At 44.7% G+C, this 19931-nt stretch overlaps 2 protein-coding genes across 6 annotated transcripts in view; both read left to right on the forward strand.

The window, feature by feature from the left end:
• The first annotated feature begins 2150 nt into the window (after positions 1–2150).
• Positions 2151–19931, forward strand: part of LOC134441123 (uncharacterized) — a 22975-nt gene continuing 5194 nt past the window's right edge. The window contains exons 1-4 of the mRNA XM_063191311.1: positions 2151–2273; positions 3006–3171; positions 3352–3517; positions 3984–4134. Of these exons, the coding sequence (XP_063047381.1) occupies positions 2151–2273; positions 3006–3171; positions 3352–3517; positions 3984–4134 (606 nt within the window). The remainder of the gene's footprint in view (positions 2274–3005; positions 3172–3351; positions 3518–3983; positions 4135–19931) is intronic.
• The window catches only part of plekha1a (pleckstrin homology domain containing, family A (phosphoinositide binding specific) member 1a), a 60582-nt gene continuing 50102 nt past the window's right edge, over positions 9452–19931 (forward strand). For all 5 annotated transcript variants that reach the window (XM_063190877.1, XM_063190879.1, XM_063190878.1 and 2 more), the window contains exon 1: positions 9452–9580. The gene's annotated coding sequence lies outside the window, so the exon portion shown is untranslated. The remainder of the gene's footprint in view (positions 9581–19931) is intronic.

Below are 19931 nucleotides of genomic sequence, written 5' to 3' on the forward strand. Positions count from 1 at the left end.
CTGTGAGTCAAAGGCTGCATGGGCTGCCATCTTTGTGTAAGAACGGTTGAGTCACTGTAGTGTACTGTAGTGTAGTGTAGTGTAGTGCAGTGCAGTGCAGTGTAGTGTAGTGTAGTGTAGTGTAGTGTAGTGTAGTGTAGTGCAGTGCAGTGCAGTGCAGTGCAGTGCAGTGCAGTGCAGTGCAGTGCAGTGTAGTGTAGTGTAGTGTAGTGCAGTGCAGTGCAGTGTAGTGTAGTGTAGTGTAGTGTAGTGTAGTGTAGTGCAGTGTAGTGTAGTGCAGTATAGTGTTCATCTCCCTGCTAGCACCCCACCCTGTGACTTCACTGTCTTATTCTCTGAAATGAGGAAAGATGGTCGATGTACGAGCATTCATATCAGTAGTCCTGTCATATTTATTGTGACGTGTGTGTGTGTGTGTGTGTGTGTGTGTGTGTGTGTGTGTGTGTGTGTGTGTGTGTGTGTGTGTGTGTGTGTGTGTGTGTGTGCAGGGGTGCTGAAAGCTTTTGCTGGGCAAAACCATACTGTGTGAACACACACATACCCTCCCAGTAACTCTAGCTTCCATGGCTGTGAGTTACGCCAGTTTCCCCACCACAGAATTCGTGGAAGAGACTTGGTGTTAAATATCCCTAGTATTGCACCATTTGTAGGACGTGTGGGTGCTACACAGTTTGCAGCAGGACACATGGCGTCATCCCTATGTTCCCCGGGTCCTATTTGGTGTGATACTGTATGGACTAAATCCATTTACTGTTGACCAAAAATTGCCCTCGTAGATGTAGAAATTGCCACAGTGATACGATGCAGAGCTGCACAAAGAAGAACATGAAATGGGAAAGATACGGATGGAGTTGAAAGATATTTTTGCACTGATACTTTGGGACTACCAGGTATCTACCTGCATTTTTATGTTAATGAACTTCTTCATAACTTCATAGCTGACATTTATGGCTGCATAATTCAAACAAGTTCCTCCACTTGAAAAAAAGTTTTAGAAATACCAAGGCACTCATCTTCTTTGTAATTAAAATGCCTTTATTATGTTGGGCATAGCATGATTAAAATACTTCAAAAATTCCTCCACTTATTATTCCTCCTTCCGTGTGTGTGTGTGCCTTGTGTGTGTGTGTGTGTGTGTGTGTGTGTGTGTGTGTGTGTGTGTGTGTGTGTGTGTGTGTGTGTGTGTGTGTGTGTGTGTGTGTGTGTGTGTGTGTGTGCCTTTTGTGTGTATGTATGTGTGTGTGTGTGTGTGTGTGTGTGTGTGTGTGTGTGTGTGTGTGTGTGTGTGTGTGTGTGCCTTGTGTATGTGTGTGTGCCTTGTGTGTGTGTGTCAGTGAGAGAGAAATAGAGAAAGAGATCGAGCGACTGAGTCCATTCGCATTCTCCACATTGTCACTCATCTCTCCAGAGCTGTAGCAAACACAGCAGGAAACACAGGTAAAATATCATTTGCCTACTGTTGGTAGCTTTTTCTTGTCATTTACCACTTTTATTTTCATCCTTTTATTTTATTACTTCTTTCATCTGGTGTGCAGCAGCAGACACAGAAGGGAAGACAGATAAAATATTACACCTCTCTTTCTTGGCAAACGATTCTCTTCTTTCATCCTTTTAGCTTTAACCTTTTGTTTTTACCCTTCTATGTTTGTCTTTAATGTGTTTCGTTTTTATGTTGTTCTTTTGTGACACACATTGAACACCCTCTATGAAGCGCACTATACAAATGATCTGCCTCTACAGTAATTTCAAGTATTTATGTTGTCTTTAAACTCTATGTATATGAAGGGTAATCTCCATGGCCCTGAATTTCTTGTTTTGTTTTGTTTTTTCACTCATTATGACTAAACTCACACAACAGCAGTGCATATCTTGTAGCATTCTCCCTTCTCAGTCTTGATAAGCAGAGTTAGCTTTAAAAAAAGCAAACATTGCAGTAGCAACAGTACAGGGGTACATTTCTCGAATGCGTAGTTGTTAGCCAGTTAGCAACTTGGGTAGTTGCCAATGTGAAATGGCATTGAAAACAAGGAAGTAGCTAACGTAGTTAGCAACTATGGTCTCAAGAAATGCACCCCAACCCTTTACATTTCAGCTTTCCTCTGTGCTGCAGACAGAGCTTTCCTTGGTGTGTTCACCCTACCTGAGTGACAATGACGTTGCCAGAGCTGCTAGGCCTCTGTGTCCTGTGTCTGGTCCCGGTGGCTTCTCGAGAGGCTCCCTCGTTTTGCCATGAGGCAGACTGCCCAGAGTACACCGTCATCCACACCTACCCGGTAAGCAGCATCACACCATTATCCACACCTACCCGATTAGCCCAATCATACCGTTGTCCACACAGGTAAGCACCTGAGTACACCCCCTACCAGGCAAGCACCTGAGTACACCCCCTACCAGGTAAGCACCATCACACTGTCGTCCACACCAGGTAAACACCATCACACTGTCGCCCACACCTACCAGGTAAGCATCATTCAGTGGTCACCCCCAGCATCCGTGCGTGACAATATTTGTGTTCCAGATGAGCCAGGCAGAGGTGGAGTGTTGTTGCTATGGTGACATCAGTGGAGCACTTGGGGCGGTAGGCGAATTGGTCTGGATCCAGAGAAGTGGGGAGGGTGGATGTTAAGTTGGCCGGGTGGATGTTAAGTGGGCCTTTCAGCCTTTCAAAGCACTTCATCATGATGGGAGTGACCGCTATGGGTCTGTAATCGTTCAATGATGCTGCTGGTGACTTCTTTGGTAGTGGTACAATGGTGGTGGCTTTGAAGCTTGCTGGTATGATTGTTGTAAATGTCTGTGAGGATGTCACTGAGTGAGTCAGCACAGTCTCTGAGCACACGCCCGGGTATGGTGTCTATTGTCTAAGCAGAGATGAGCCATCATTTGTAGTGTTGATGAGAGGTCAGCAGGCCCTGTCTGGAAACATTCAAGCTCATCAAAGAACCATATGTATGAAATTGTTGCAGGAATTGCATGAATTAAATAAATAGTTTTTCTGTTAAAAGGATTTTGAAGAGCGCCTCTACAAGCCATCTCATTGGCTGACTGTGGACATCCCCGAAGTCAACATGGAGCCCGTGATCAACGCCAATGGAGAGATTATTGTAATATCTGACCTGAAGAGGGCATTCTTCACCCTCTATGACTACACCAAGGGGGAAAATGAAGAGAGTGAGTGGCATCTGCATGGGCATGGTGGGGTGGATGGTGGGGACATGGTGGCCATGCCACTTTATAACAAATATAATGCGTAAATAATATTAGCACACACATATATATATTTCTGTTATATACTATATATATATATCTGTTATAATATATATATATATGGTTCTCTTGCTACCCTCCCAGAGGCGGAGGTCGAGCTGCCCTGGCCGTCTATCGTCCAGGTGGAGGAGGAGGGGGATGAGAGGCACGGCTCTGCGTCCCGGCTTGTACCCCCTGGTACACACCTGCCCAAGGCCAACGCTGACACCATCGAGGAGACACACCTGCCAGCCATCAGGGTGTATGTCAGGTACAGTAAATCTCTTGGTTCGGTAGATAGGAGTCAGTCTGACTCTTTTTGTTTGTCACTCTCTCTGTCTATCTGTATATTTGTGAGAAAAACGGAGTCCTCTTTAAATGGCCCAAAAAGTGAACCGACACTAAAAGGACTTAGTTCTGTTTTTATTCATATTGAGAGTGTACAAAAAGAACAGACTGCTCTTTATGGTCCTGTTTTCTGTTAGGCTTTTATGGGGCATCAGTCCTCTTTTTGACCACGCCCGGTCCTCTAGAGCTCTCCAGGAGTGATTAGACTTAGTCACAAGTGTAACTTGTGAGGACTCCTAAATTGAACCATATTGAGACACACATTTGCAAAAAAAATGTTGAGTCACAGGTCTGAGTTTGCTTAAATGGCTGAACAGAACCAAGTGTGAAAATGCCTTTTGAAACCATCATGTGACAACAACCTTGATTGATTCTTGATTCTGCATCAGGAGTTTCATTGGGGGGGAATCGGACGTCGGCTATGAGGAACTGTCCAAACTCCGGGCGTCTGTGACAGCTATGGGGAAGAACTTTGTGCCACACAGGTTCGTGGCAGCAAGTTACGACCGTCCTTGGGACCTCATCAACCGCCGAAGCGAAGTTTGGATTTTTGCAGAGAAGCCCACGACACATACAGAGTTGTAACACTGTAAAACATTGCAGCCAGTTAAACATAAAAAATAAGTTGCCCTGCTGCCTTAAAGGGGTAATCCGGTGTGAAATGGCTTACGTTTTGTTAAAACGTGATGATGAGCCCTAACTTTTGTCTCATACCTCGCCTCCAAAGGTCCCATGCATTCTGTATATGATGATGTGTATCCTGGGAAGGGTGGCTAGAGGGAGGGGATGTATGCAATGCTTTATGTGTTTATTTTTGTTTTGCGCAATGGAGTGAATGTGCATTTATGTTTTCTATGGTGAGATCAGAGACAAATTTCACGCTTGCATGACAATAAAGTATATTCTATTCTATTCTATTCTATTCTATTCTATTCTATTCTATTCTATCCTATTCTATTCTATTATATTCTATTCTATCTAATTATTCAGCTGAAAGAGCCATTGGCTTCAGTTACATTTGCCTTTTTACACTTTGTATTGAAACAACAAAACCTTTCTTTTATGCAACTAACACTTCATTGGCCAGATATAGTTATATATGTTTTCTTTCACTGTTTGAAGACCTCTAAAACGGGTTTGTGTTTACACTCAATTTAAATAAAACTTGTTTTATTACATTCACTTGACTCTCATGTTATTTTTGTTCGGGTTTTTAGAACCATATGTGCCACTTTTGCATAGATGTTTAAAGTTTGTTGAAATAATTGTCAAGGTGTTGCAAACTGCCTCAAAGTCTCTGAAAGGCCTGAAACTGTAATGCATTACTAATTACATGTTACTGTCTTTTCAAAATAATCCCTTACACTACAATATTATATTTAAAATGATCTGGCAATTGATTACAGTGTAAATCAAGCTCATGAGTCATGACTTTTTCACCTCCCGTCCGAGGGTGTTTTTGGCAGCATGGAGAGTAAAACCTACCAGGTTTAGTTATAGCTTCTTTCTGGCCCACCACACTGAATACCACGGAAATCCAGGCCATTGTAATGCATTTGTAACTTAAGTTATTTAGCATTGTAACTAAGTAAATATTACAGATTTTTGCCCTGTAATGCCTTACATTACTGTATTGTGGCAAAAAGTAATGCATTACAGTAATTCATTACTTTTGTAATGCATTACTGCCCAACTCTGCATAGTAGACAGTACTTACGGTAAGGAAAGGGCTCAGTTGTTTCATGCCAGCCGAATTCACAAGAAGGACACTGTGATAGTGCATTGCAACAGTCCCTTGTAGTGAAAAATAGTGGGGTAAAAACTGTATTGAAGAATGTTGCATCCTTGAAAAACTTGAAAAACTGGAGGAGACAAGGCTTTGGGCAATCCAGTCCCCAATGATGAGGCCTACTCTTAGTGTCTTTGAAGGTGATGTTCCTGGTTGTCCACAATAGAGTCCAATCTGTTCAAGGTTCTGTTCTCAGCTGTTGAAGTGAGAGTCTCCAGCTCCATGCCCACCACTGATCCTGCCTTCCTCACCAATCTGTCCGGGCGTCCAGCGTCTCTCCTTTTAATTCTTCCGCCCCAAGCACACCTCTTAGAAGAGCATGCTGGCCATGATGACAGACTGCGAACATAAACACAGAAGTTGGTTGCAGACATTCACACACACACACACACACACACACACACACACACACACACACACACACACACACACACACACACACACACACACACACACACACACACACACACACACACACACACACACACACACACACACACACACACACACACACACACACACACACACTGCTGCTGGTGTACTTGATAGACCTATTTTAATATTTATTTTTCTTCAAAATGCTACTATTACTATGTCAGAACGCTATAAAGGACTTTTAGAAAAAGCACAACAAATACCTCCTCTTAATGTATGTTCTCTACAAGTCTTCTGTTGTCCAGTCTTGCACTTTAAATGTCTGTATGAGCACTGTCTATGTCCATACTGTCTTATGTCCATGTATGAGTACTATTAGTCTAGTCTGCATGGGAAAGCAAGAAACATAATTTCAAATTCTTTGTATGACCAGTGCATGTGCAAAAAAGTGCCAACTTGACTTGACTTGACAGTCCAGTTTATTGTCGAGGTGCACCCCTAAGTACCTGTACGAACGGACTGTCTCCTCATTCTCTCCCTCAATAGAGACAGGCACCATGGATGGGGTGGATCTCCTGAGGTCAACCAACATTTTCTTGGTTTTGGTGATGTTCAGATGCAGCTGATTGGTTTGGCACCATGGTCCCACAATGTCCTTCCACTTTGTGACTTCTTGTCTTAAATGGGTAAAGACGATCAATACACCAGCATTGAGTGTGTGTGTGTGTGTGTGTGTGTGTGTGTGTGTGTGTGAAAGTGAAAGCCCATTGGGAAACTCCAACTCCCATTGTCATTGTGACACAGCACTCCACAGCACACAAGTGAACACTGCACACTGCACACTGCACACAACGAAATTGCATTTATGCCTCACCCGTGCAAGGGGGCAGCCCTCAGTGGCGCCCCATGGGGAGCAGTGCGGTGGTACGGTACCATGCTCAGGGTACCTCAGTCATGGAGGAGGATGGGGGAGAGCACTGGTTGATTACTCCCCCCACCAACCTGGCGGGTCGGGAGTCGAACCGGCAACCTCTGGGATGCAAGTCTGACGCCCTAACCGCTCACCCATGACTGCCCTCGCTCACCCATGACTGCCCTAATTGTCGAGGTGCACCCCTAAGGACCTGTACGAACGGACAGTCCCCTCATTCTCTCCCTCAATAGAGACAGGCACCATGGATGGGGTGGATCTCCTGAGGTCAACCACCATTTTCTTGGTTTTGGTGATGTTCAGATGCAGCTGATTGGTTTGGCACCATGATCCCACAATGTCCTTCCACTTTGTGACTTCTTGTCTTAAATGGGTAAAGACGATCAATACACCAGCATTCATCGCAGTTGTCCTGTCATATTTATTATGGTGTGTGTGTGTGTGTGTGTGTGTGTGTGTGTGTGTGTGTGTGTGTGTGTGTGTGCGTGCGTGCGTGCGTGCGTGCGTGCGTGCGTGCGTGCGTGCGTGTGTGTGTGTGTGTGTGTGTGTGTGTGTGTGTGTGTGTGTGTGTGTGTGTGTGTGCAGGGCCATGGACAGCTTTGGCCGGGCCTGTGACAAAGTTATCTGAAAGGCCCCCCACCCAACACATAGTGATGGCCACTGCATCACACTATGCCATTGGAAGCCTGTTGTGTGTAATCATTCCATGTCAGGGACCCCCAGGATTGGTGACAACAGTGTGAGGGACTCCAGCGATGGTTGAAGCATAGAGAATGAGGCACACTGGATGGGAGAAGCATGATGGGCAGTTGCGTGAGGGACACCATGAGTGTGTGTAGCACACAGGTGCACTTCCCAAAAATACAAGAACTACGTGTTTCTTTGGTATTTTATGGTCAAAGTTGTCTTCGTCTGCATAATTCCTATGTACGAATGTGTGCTTCTGCCGTCCAGCGAAAATGATTACGTAATATTGTGACGTCAATGCAAATGATGGATACTTAAAGAATCTCTGGCCTGGCTCTGGGCTAGAGCCACAAAGAGCCATTATTATACCCCCATGAAGATTGTGGGTTCAGTCCCGGTGTGCAACTCTACTCCCCTTCACAACACTCTAGTCCAGTGGTTCTCAAACTTTTTGTGTGAAGTACCACCTGAGAAAATATTGAGCTCTCCGAGTATGACAACCAACATTACAATATCGCAGTAAAGGCCTTCCATATTCACTATTGCCAGTCAATACAGGAGAGGTTCATGGTATCAACAGCTACGGTCACATTCAGTTCAAGTTTGTTTTTAAATTTCTTGCTTATTATTATTCTGCATTATGTTTTCATATTCATACAATTCAATATAACAAAATGTGAGACCAAAGAGAAATTTTCAACTGCAACAACTTGATCAGCCAAAATAAATTCAAATTCTTTCAAGTACCACCAGAGATGTCTCAAGTACCACCAGTGGTACGCGTACCACAGTTTGAGCAACACTGCTCCAGTCTTTCCTTACAAGTAATATGCATCAATAAGACTCAGTGTTCAGATAACCTTTCCTTTTTAATTTCCATTCTTCTTGTGAAGTGGAGTGAAAGCCCAACTGGGAAACTATCATCTCCCATCCACCAGCACACCAGCGAACACAGCACACAACAAAATTGCATTTATGTCTCACCCGTGCAAGGGGCAGCCCGCAGTGGTGCCCGAAAGGGAGCAGGGAGGGTGGCAGGACGGTACCTTGCTCAGGGTACCTCAGTCATGGAGGAGGATGGGGGAGAGCACTGGTTAATTACGCCCCCTACAAAACCTGGCGGGTCGGGGGTCAAACCAGCAGCCTTTGGGATACAAGTCTGACGCTCTAACCGCTTACACTTACCAGTCATTTAGTGCAGTGTGCAGCGTTCACTTGTGTGCTGTGTCACAATGACACTGGGAGCTGGAGTTTCCCAGTTGGGCTTTTGCTTTTTCACTTGTGTTCTTCTTCTTCTTCTTCTTCTTTTTAATATGCTTTTCATGGGCTTCCGCCTTTATTATTAGGATAGTACAGTGAAGATGGCGATAGGAAGTGAGTGGGGAGAGAGAGATGGGGAAGGCTCGGCAATGGACCTGGGCCGGAATTTAACCCGGGTCAGCCATGAAGCAGACGGGTGCCTTACCGTTAGCACCAGTAGGGGTATTATTATTATTACTATTATTATTATTATTATTATTATTATTATTATTATTATTATTATTATTATTATTCCTTTGCGTGTTGTCAAAATAAGGCCTTTTGGTTGAGAGTAGCATGATCGCCAGCAGATGGCGCCTGGTGCTACAGAACTGCTTTGGGACATCACAGTTCACACACGCCTACGTGCTGAAAAATAACCCAGGCCCCAGAATGTTTTTCTCCCTTCCTCTGTCTGTCTTTCTTTCTTTCTTTCTTTCTTTCTTTCTTTCTTTCTTTCTTTCTTTGGTAGGGTGGGATGCATTCTATTTTTTTCTGGATGGGATAAAGTTATCATCAACTCTCAAATAAGCTAATGGGGGAGGCGGAAATGTGTTTGAAATATAATCGTATACCGGCTATATTCAATAATAATAATGAGCTATTGTTACAGTTATCCATGATGAGTTTATTTTTACATTTTTCTGTTTGTATATTGCCTACCTACACCACGCATGTAGCCTACGTTATTGACGTAACGCAGGTTCAAACAGCGTAGATTCTACGCAGGTCATCTACGCTCTAGCAGCGGTGGCACCCACAGCAGCAGCGCGCAGGCAGGCAGGCAGACACGCACGCTCACGAAGGCAAGGCGCAGCACCACCAGCACCAAGGTGAAAACGGGAGATGGGCTGAGGTCCTACACACGCCGAGTCTACCTAGTGCCTCCAGTGGTTCCGAATCACGTAAGTTGATATCTGCTTCCAGTTTATTCACTAGTGGAAACAGCCTTGTATATGTAAAGACAACGACATCGGTATCATAGTTGTGTTTTCAGAATGAGCATTGATCTGAACTTGCTCAAACTTGCTACAGAAGTTAACGTTAGCTGCTTAGCCTTTTTGGCTAACTGGCCATTTATCCATGGCCCACGACCATGGCAGCTGCTCGGAAAGTGAACGTTTCCACATTGGGTTGTGATAAATGACAGACAAATTTCACAGCTGATCAAGATTCAGGGAAATTTTGACTTGACAGCCACCCTCGAGCCAGTGAAGACGAGCAGTGATTGCTATCCTGTTTTGCCGTGTGTAGCTTGGGCTAGCCCGAACACCAGTGAAATTTGCTCGGGTGTTTGCAAGCAAGCTAGAACTAGCCTAACTTCCAGTGGTTAAACCCAACGTCAACATTAGCAGTTCGCCTCGGAGTGAGGCGTGACAGATAGACAACCCCAGGCTCAGGGTATTCCTAGTTTAGTGATTTCATAATTTTAGACACATCTGCCTGACTTGGCTGTTGTGTAGAATGGCAGTGTGGGTGGCAGATGCATCGTTAAAACAAACAGCCTTGGATTTGGACTAAAACTTAGTTTGGAATGGGAATATATAACGCAGTATTATTGTACAAGGACTTGTCAGCTGTGAGTTTGCGGGGGCACTTGATGTCAAAGTAGTGGTCTTCTGCCCCAGTTAAAGATACTGAATGCTTTTAAATCCTCTCTTTTGGTTTGGTAACTTTGCACTGTTTTGACATTTCTGATGGCCTGTCATTGCCACTGTTGCACGTGTCGTACACTACACGCACGTGCAGTCAATCTCATTTCTCAATACATTCAATACTAACATTAAAGTAGGCCTAACTTTATAACAGACAATGCATGATACTACTAGCTAGGGCCAATTTAGATGGTATGGTAACTTTTGTTCCTGATTCATATTGTTTACAATCGACTTTGAATGCCTCCTCTTGATATCTGACACTTGACACCTGAATTATGTACAGACCAGAAAGTCCTGCTGAACAGAAATGCTCATCTCATATCAGACCAGGCAGAGCAACAGTATTGTTCTGAGCTCTGTGATGTGTTGCGCAGGTACATTGTTGCTGCATTGTTTCCGATGTATAGATAGCCTGCAGATCCCTCGAGGATTGCACTTAACTGACTGCTTTAGTATACTACATTAACCCTGCGTGAACCCTCCTGTAGTGTATATAGTGTACCGGTATATAGTGTGTTACTCATTTATGGTTGTATGGCTTAGTGTGCAAGTATGTGCTTGTGTTGTCTGACAGTATTTGTGTTTTTTTTCCCTAAAAATATATATTTTCGGGGGTTTCAACTTTATTTAGACAGGACAGTGAAGAGTGGGACAGGAAATGAGTGGGAGAGAGAGGAAATGACCCGGGTCGGGAATCGATCCTGGTTCACCTGCATAGCAGTCTAGTGCCCTACCAACTAAGCCACAGCTGGGCCACAGTATCTGTGTTTGGGTGTGCATATATGGTGATGCATGTTTGTTTTGTGTATTGTGTTGTTGTCCCCATGCCTGTCTTGTACAGTATGCTTTCTGTCTTCATGTTGGCTGTAACAAGTTATGAGGATAGTGAAAACTAATTTCCCTTAAGGGTATCCATCCATCCATCCATCCATCCATCCATCCATCCATCCATCCATCCATCCATCCATCCATCCATCCATCCACCCATCCATCCATCCATCCATCCATCCCATTTCTAGTATGCAGCATGATTGCTAAGTTTCTAGCCATTTCTTCCCCTAAAGTGTGTGTGCTGTGAAGTTACCACTTGGTCTGTAGAAATACAGTAGTAGTAGTGTAGTGTAGCCTGCGATCCCGACTAACATGCAAATTACTAGTGTGGAATCTCCCCACTCATACAGCGGAGGGCTCTGGGACTGGGAGGGACCAACCCGTTGTTGCCGTTATGATTCAAATTGCTTACTGGTGACCAATCAAATGAGCACTTGTCAGCTAACCATTCTGTGTTCTCCACTGTCCTGCCTGCCTGTCCCAAAGATTCAATCAGAGAGGCAAAAATGTGGTTGGTGGATTTAGGCTCGAGCCTGTTCTGGTGACCCTAGTACGGACTAAGGCTGAGGCTGGACTAACTCTTTAGGCCAAAATATTTTTGGCCGCTAAGTGGGGCTGGAAAAAATGATAATCACGATTATTTGGCTGAAAATTGAAAATCACTATTATTTCGTAATCACGATTACTTAACGACAGTAAACAGCTGAATTTTCTGCAGAATGTTGTTTAAAATCACAAAATGAAATATAACCAAGAATCTATAGAGAGATGAACAAATTGAAATAGTCTTTGGCCTCGTTGTCAAGTACATGAAAGTACTGTGAGGAGCCTGTCAAGGTTGGCTGACTTACAGAGGAAACTCACGTAGGTTGAAGCACACACACACACACACACACACACACATACACACACGATGCATGAAAATGGCAAGCTGCACTGATCTGTCAAACACACACACACACACACACACACACACACACACACACACACACACACACACACACACACACACACACACACACACACCGATAGATAGACACCAATGATGCAATGATGGAGGTGTGAGAAATTCTTCAGCTCTGTGCGGCTGTGGCTTTCTGGAGTATACGCTACATAGTTTGCACCTCAGTGTCATTTAACTTATCAGTTATTTCTACCAACTTTGGAGGAACGAGTCTTCAGCCATTTCATGTCATTTTCATTTCTACTGCAAGTGATTGTTTAATTTCAATCCTGTTACCAACGTGACACCATACCAAAGCGTTAAGATAACTCGCTGACTTGAATCGTATTTCACGTGTGTGCACTAGGGGTGGCGAAAATTGAAAAACCTCTTAACCGGCTACTGAGACTCATTAACCGGTGGTTAACCGTTAATCTTAAATTATACAAGGCTCGCGTGCCTGATATGCACGGCACTGAATTCTTTAAATTCTATTTTTCACATCAGCCTTTTTTTTGCTGCTCAGACAGGACCTGTCATAACCAGCCAGTGTCGCCAGATTTAAAATGCTGAATTATCGTACAAAAACCTCAAAATTATCTTTTTTGGGGATGAAATTTGTATATAATTATTATTATTACTATTATTATTATTATAACCGGTTGACTGGTGGCAGAACATTTTAACCGGTTAACCTTGATCCAGTCGACAATCGGTTAACCGGCTACACTACGAATTTGCATATTATCTGGTGCTCTACAATGCCCGGTGGCAGGTTAGGCTTAGGTATGCTTTTGGTCTGAGCAAAATGTTGCCGTTTAACTGGCTTGTTTCGTTGTTCTTGGCAAAAGTGAAGCGGCAGAAACGCTGCTAGGGATGGTTTTGGTCAGGGCACAGCTCAGCATTTTCGTGCTGCTCAGCAACAGAAATTCGCCGCAGGCAACAGAAATTCTCCACAACTCCAGGAAAACTCACTTGTCTCGCGCGAGCCTGGCCACGTGACAAAAAAATACTTTTGTGCATAGCGCGACTTAACATGCAAAGTCGGTGCACCACAACACGGAATGCACTAGTGTGAAGTAATTCATTTTTATTTATTTATTTATTTTTTCATGATGCCAGCTTGCTGTTACAGCATTGGTGTCGAGATGAGGTGAGGCCTTCTGATAGCCATGCCGTATTATCTGGCCTCAGTCAGATCTCACACACTTCCAATTTCTGTCTTTTTTTTAAAAGAAAAAAAAAACATTTTTTTGGGCCTTTATTTTTGTGATGGGACAGTCAAGACGAACAGGAAGTAAGTGGGGACTTGTGGAGAGGGAGACGGGGAAGGGTTGACAAAGGACACGGGCAGGGATCGAACTACCATCGGGTGGCCAGTGTAGCAGTGCAGTGCCCTACCACTTGAGGCACGGCACGGCCGCACACCTAATTCCTCTTACCTGGGTCTGCAGGGTCAAAATGTGAAGTTCGTCTAAAGCAAAACCGAGGAAGGGCTAAGGATTTAAAGGGAACTCATCTGTGTGCAGGTCTTCCTTGCCTCACGTGTTGTCTGACCTCGTCTGGCTGTGGCTGGCCCCAACTTCACACCTAGGCTAGAGGGAGGGGGAGGGGGGGGCACACGCCTAGGCTAGAGGGAAAGAAGGGGGGGGCACAGGCTATGAGAGGGGTGGGGGGGGACACACCTAGGCTAGAGGGAGGGGGGGGGCACACACCTAGGCTAGAGGGGGGGGGGCACAGGCTATGAGAGAGGGGAACTATACTGTGCAGCAGTTGTGGACTGTGTGCAGAGGGTCTATGTGTGTGTGTGTGTGTGTGTGTGTGTGTGTGTGTGTGGGTGGGTGCGCACATTTGGACTCGGGCTGCTAGCTCTAGCCTTGTATACTTGCTGCCTCTTGGCCAGGACTCCCTGGGAGAAGAGTCACTGTGACTCAACGGGACCTTCCTGGTTAAATAAAGGAAATACAAAAAATAAGAAAACCTCTAGGCTACGAAGGAGCATGCCACATGGGCTACAGGGACCCGTAGGGAGAGGGACTTGGGAGTCAGACCAAACTGAGACTACGAGGGAGGAGAGAGAGGGGGAGAGAGAGAGAGGGAGGGTTTGGACTTGGTCAGCCATGCCCATAGCCTGGTCCTGACCATCCCATAATACTACAATTTCTACACCCCTGGGGGGGCTAGATTGGAGAGATGAGAGAGGTACCTGTAGGGAGAGGGACTTGGTCAGCCCCCCCATCCTCCACCCGGGGGGGCTACATTGGGGAGATGGGAGAGGGACCTGTAGGGACCTGTAGGGACTTGGTTAGCCCCCCCATCCTCACCCCTGGGGGTACATTGGAGAGAGGGGAGAGGTACCTGTAGGGAGAGAGACTTGGTCAGCCCCCCCCCCCAGCCTCACCCCTGGGGGGTACATTGGAGAGAGAGAGAGGGTCACATAGGCTGTGGCAGAGGGAGAGGGTTTTGAACCCAGTTAAGCTGCAGACAATATCACACATATTGGGGTTGGACTTGGGAGTCGAACTATTATCTATATGTGAGTGGGTTCAGACTCGGTCAGAGCCTCACACACGGACTACATTGGAGAGGGAGAGAGAGCTTGGACTTAACCCATTAAGACAGCGCTATACATTAGCTGTTACCAGTATGGCAATGACCAAGTCGCAGTGCATTGCTAATATAAAGGCCCTGTGTTATGCCATAGTAGTGTAGTACTGTACCATTGTAGTTAACTTTTCAACCCCTATTACAGCGTTCCACTGGTGGAACAGCATGCATTATGGGGGAAATAGTCAGGTTACATGTCTAAGCTTACATAAAGCAGGTAGAGGTTTTGGACACAGTCAGACTGGCCCCAACCTCAAACACACACACACACACACACACACACACACACACACACACACACACACACACACACACACACACACACACACACACACACACACACACACACACACACACACACACACACACACACACACTCACAGGCTCTGTGTGAAGGAGAGAGGGGTACTGTACATGTGAGAGGGGTGTGTTCTTGGGGCCCCAAGCTAACACAACTGCCCGATTTTAGCCTTCTGCTGCAACAGTTGTCGAAGCTGTGTGTGTGTGTGAGCGTGCGCGCATGTGTGTGCGTTTGCGCACTTATAGTCGTGTTCAATAAGTTACTCACAGCTTCAGTTACATGCCATGGATGGCTTTCTCTAGTGTTAAAGAAGTGCTAAAGAAGTGTTGCTGCATGCTTCCTTGTGCCTGTGTCTGTGTGTACGTTTAAACTTACATTTGCCTACAAACCTGTGTTTGTCATAGGAATGTAGCCTATGAGGAAGAGGAAAAGGTAAAGTGTGTGTGTGTGTGTGTGTGTGTGTGTGTGTGTGTGTGTGTGTGTGTGTGTGTGTGTGTGTGTGTGTGTGTGTGTTGGCATGAAAATAGGAATGTGGCCCATGAGGAAATCCAAGTCTCCATAGAGGAGAGGAGCCTGCTGCCTTGAAAGTGGAAATGGAATCGATTAAATAATATATATTACAGGTGCACTGAGTAATATTTATAGCAGTTAATTTCCAGACTGTGAAATTAGCATTTTTCATACATGGAAATGGGAATAGCCATTTTTAGCCTGCAACATTGACTGGACTTTCGTCACACTACTATTGGTTTATTACTTTACTCATGAAAAGATCAAACTTGGCAATAGGCAGCACCGTTTCAATGAGTGGTGTAGCTACAATACCTACTCTGGCCACCATCCTACACAGTGCTCCTTTAAGTAAATATACGTATACTAAAGAATGGGATAGGTGGAACTATTCAGCTTTAAGATTAGGAGATTAAAGGAGTGTAGCCAAATGTTCTCCACTGTAGGCCAAATGGGACTATACTAGCTTAGTTATCAGACATAATGACTCACTCACTCACTCACTCACTCACTCACTCACTCACTCACTCACTCACTCACTCACTCACTCACTCACTCACTCACTCACTCACTCACTCACTCACTCACTCACTCACTCACTCACTCACTCACTCACTCACCACAGCACAGCAATGGTACAGAGTCCTGCATACTTCTGAGTGCTACTGCAGTGTTGTGTTGTGTGTGTGCAAAGTAGGTCAGGAAAGATGCACACACACACACACACACACCACACACACACACACACACACACACCCTCCCCTGTATGTGCCGTGCACCCTTCACTTGCACTTTATCTGGTCTCATCTGGGGCAGCAGGAGTCTACCAGCCCGCAGTTCCAACATGCCTCTGTCTCTCCACGCTTCATCTCTGTCTCCATGCCCCGTCTCTGCAAATGCAAACAAACCCCATTTGCTGCATCAAGGGACTCGTCGGCTGAGGCTCTGTGTGTTTACCAGTGCTTTTAAGTGTACACATGAAAAACAGAAAAAGGTCAGTTCTTGACATCGCTGATGTACATCTATTCCACTTTGCTGTTTGCACCCCCTACTTAGTTGCAGTGCAAATTCCCAACTGGCAACTAGTAAAGATTACATTACATTACATTACATTGCTTTTGGCAGACGCTTTTGACACATCACAAGCAAATACAAAGTGCACAGGAGATATACAGAACAACAAGTGCAGTTGTAGAGAGGGGTTAGTTTTTAATTTAAAAAAAAAAAAAAAAAAAAAGTATTTAACGAGTACACACACACCCAAACACACACACACACAAGATACAAAGTGCACAGGAGATATACAGAACAACAAGTGCAGTTGTAGAGAGGGGTTAGTTTTTAATTTAAAAAAAAAAAAAAAAAAAAAGTATTTAACGAGTACACACACACCCAAACACACACACACACAAGATGCTTTGGAGAAAAGGGGCTCGGCCCCAGAGTGTCACTACAGAACTTATTAGTTGACTGCACAACATAAGACGGGAAGGCCACAAAGTTTTAGAGTAAAACTTAAAACAGTACAATTTGTAAAAAAAAAAAAAAAAAAAAAAAAAAACCTTGCTTGCTTACAATAATTCCTGAAACATGTATTGGAATATTCAACGTGACATTCCAAGAACAAAAAACTAACCTCCTTGCTGGGGGGTAAGCTTATTCCAAGAACGTGGTTAACCTATTAATAGATAGCCTGCAGGTGCCATTTCATTTAGACCGTAAGGACGTTGGACTCTTCTATTAGATTTTCCACTAACTTACCTCAAGGTTACCTTAACCTGTTCTACCTCTGAGCCAGCCTTTTAGCCTTTTGTAATTGTCCCCCTGCCTGGCTAGCTTGGTTAGCGGCAGCACTGCAGGTTGGTAAACATAACAGCTTACATTACTACTGTAAGGGGCGTCGCCCTGGGCGGCAGTTATTGTAGCATTGCCACTCAACATACAGGTCCTGATGTGCAAGTATTGGAGCTGCTTCTATGGTGTGGGAGGTGGAGGTAGGCTGTTGTCTACATCTCGCGTGCGTGCGCGCGTGCGTACGTGTGTGTGTGCGAGCATGTGTGTGTGTGTTGGAACTGCTGCTGTGCTGTGGGGGGTGGAGGTACTGTAGGCTGCTGGCGTGTCTGGAGTGACATAGAGGCAGCTCATTACATACACACACACCCACCCACACACACACACACACACACACACACACACACACACACACACACACACACACACACACACACACACACACACACACACACACACACACACACACACACAGCTCAGTGCAGCCCATAGAGGCGGGAGAATGACTCTGGAGGAAGACGTGTCCAGGCACGAGTCCAGCTATGCCCCACTTTCAACACCACACACACACACACACACACACACACACACACACACACACACACACACACACACACACACACACACACACACACACACACACACACACACACTAGGTGTAGTTGAATAGCTCTGCTAGCACCACTGTGTTAGTTCAGCATTGTGTTTCCCTTCACTACTGAGTCAGGCAGTTCTGCTAAGGTTCTGGCTTGACTCAACTAGAGCACAGTTGTTGTTTTTTATATTTGTTTCTACTAGTAAACTTAGTTGTACTTTATTGTCAAAAATCAATGTAACAGGGTTAGCACAGAAGTTTGGACACTGGTCTAATCCTGTTACATGGATTTGACAATTAAGTAGAGGTGCTCCGATCACCATTTTTTGGCCCGATCACCGATACCGATCACCAAAAATCTTTATCTGCCGATCACCGATCATTGCCGATCACAGAAATTATTTCCTATTTTTTTAATAGCCTATTAATTATCCTTATTGAATATTTCTGCCCATAAACCAATCAATCTTAATTTGCACATGTCGCTTTCACAATGTAGGCCTATAATTAGGCTATTATTATTATTATTATTATTATTATTATTATTATTATTATTAGGCTATTATTATTATTATTATTATCTTTCAGCTCTTTCAGACTAGTGTTGGTAATATAGCCTACAAGTAAGTCTACAGTATTAATCAATTTATAAGTTATTGCATATAATTACTTAACTATTTAAGATTGAATTGAAGCTCAGACACCTGGATCTCAGTCTCTCGTCTTCTGCATACGAGAAAAAACCCTGTCGCTTTAAATGAGCAGCCTCATGAGGAGAGCCCCTCCCCTCTCTGTCACTCTCTGTCCACAGCTGCAGTGCTCCGCGGCCGTTCTGCTCTCTCCCTCTCACCTCACCTGTCGCCGTTTGGCGTTTCAGCGACTATCAAACTAATCGACTGACTGTCAATTACAACTTTGAAAACAATAACGTTGGCATGCTTGTGCGGACAACGTGAACTTGTCGCGTGCTGACCGAGGCAACTACACAGGTTATAACGCAAAATGGCTAACGGGCGAGAAGTAGTCTATCGCAAATTACATTGTGACTGAAACGCTTGAGATTCTACATAGGCCTACACAAAACAAGAAAAAAACTTCACTTGAAAGAACAGGCAACACGCACAACACAGCGTGTCTGCGAGGAAAGCTCTTTCTCTGTAACACTGTCATAGAATGTAATTCCTTGCACAGACTCATTGAGTTTCACCGTCCACTCTCCCTAGTTGCTGTTTGGTGTTGCAGCGACTACAAACTAATGACCTGGCTGTCCATTAGGCTACAACTTTTAAAACAATACAGTTGATGATTGTTTTGGAAACGTTTAGTTGTTGCGTGCTGACAGGCTGTAACTGAAAATAGCGAACATGGCGAGACTGACACGTCATTCGCAAATTACAAGCGTCATGTAAACGGCGCATGGATCGGAAAATCAGATCATTGTTGATGCAGATATGATTATAAATGGTGAAAATGAAGGAGGGAATTCCAAAAAGTTAAAGACAAGTAAAGATGCCTTGTTTTGGTGCAGCAGCTGTGCAGAGCCAGCACCTAGGCTACATGCAGGCAGCGCCAGGTGTAAAGGCGAAATGGTTGCGTGAGGAATTTAATATCTCTGGATCGGTTTTTTGATCGGCATGTTTTTCCGATCACCGATCAGGCTATTTTTGGCCATTATCGGCCGATCATGATCGGCTGCCGAGCAATCGGAGCACCACGTTTAAAACTCAAGCACAAACACTTCGATCCAGCAAGAAGCAAATGCATGGTATGCCCATGACAAATAGTCCAACACAAAGTAAAACCGTCCAAAGCGCAAAAAGCGTTGACAAAGCCGTTGTGCTGTGTTGCGTAAAGCATTTCATGTCGAATTCTCCTTCACGTTACAGAACCAAGAGAGTCCTAACTAGTACTAAGAAGCTGGTTCAGGAGGTTAAGAGGTAAATCATCTAATAGAAGAGCCTGGACTCCTCATTTTCTGAAAATGGCCCTTCTATTAGATGATTTATCTCTCAACTTAATC

Source organism: Engraulis encrasicolus, chromosome 24 (assembly GCF_034702125.1).
Source record: "Engraulis encrasicolus isolate BLACKSEA-1 chromosome 24, IST_EnEncr_1.0, whole genome shotgun sequence".
NCBI lineage: Eukaryota > Metazoa > Chordata > Actinopteri > Clupeiformes > Engraulidae > Engraulis > Engraulis encrasicolus.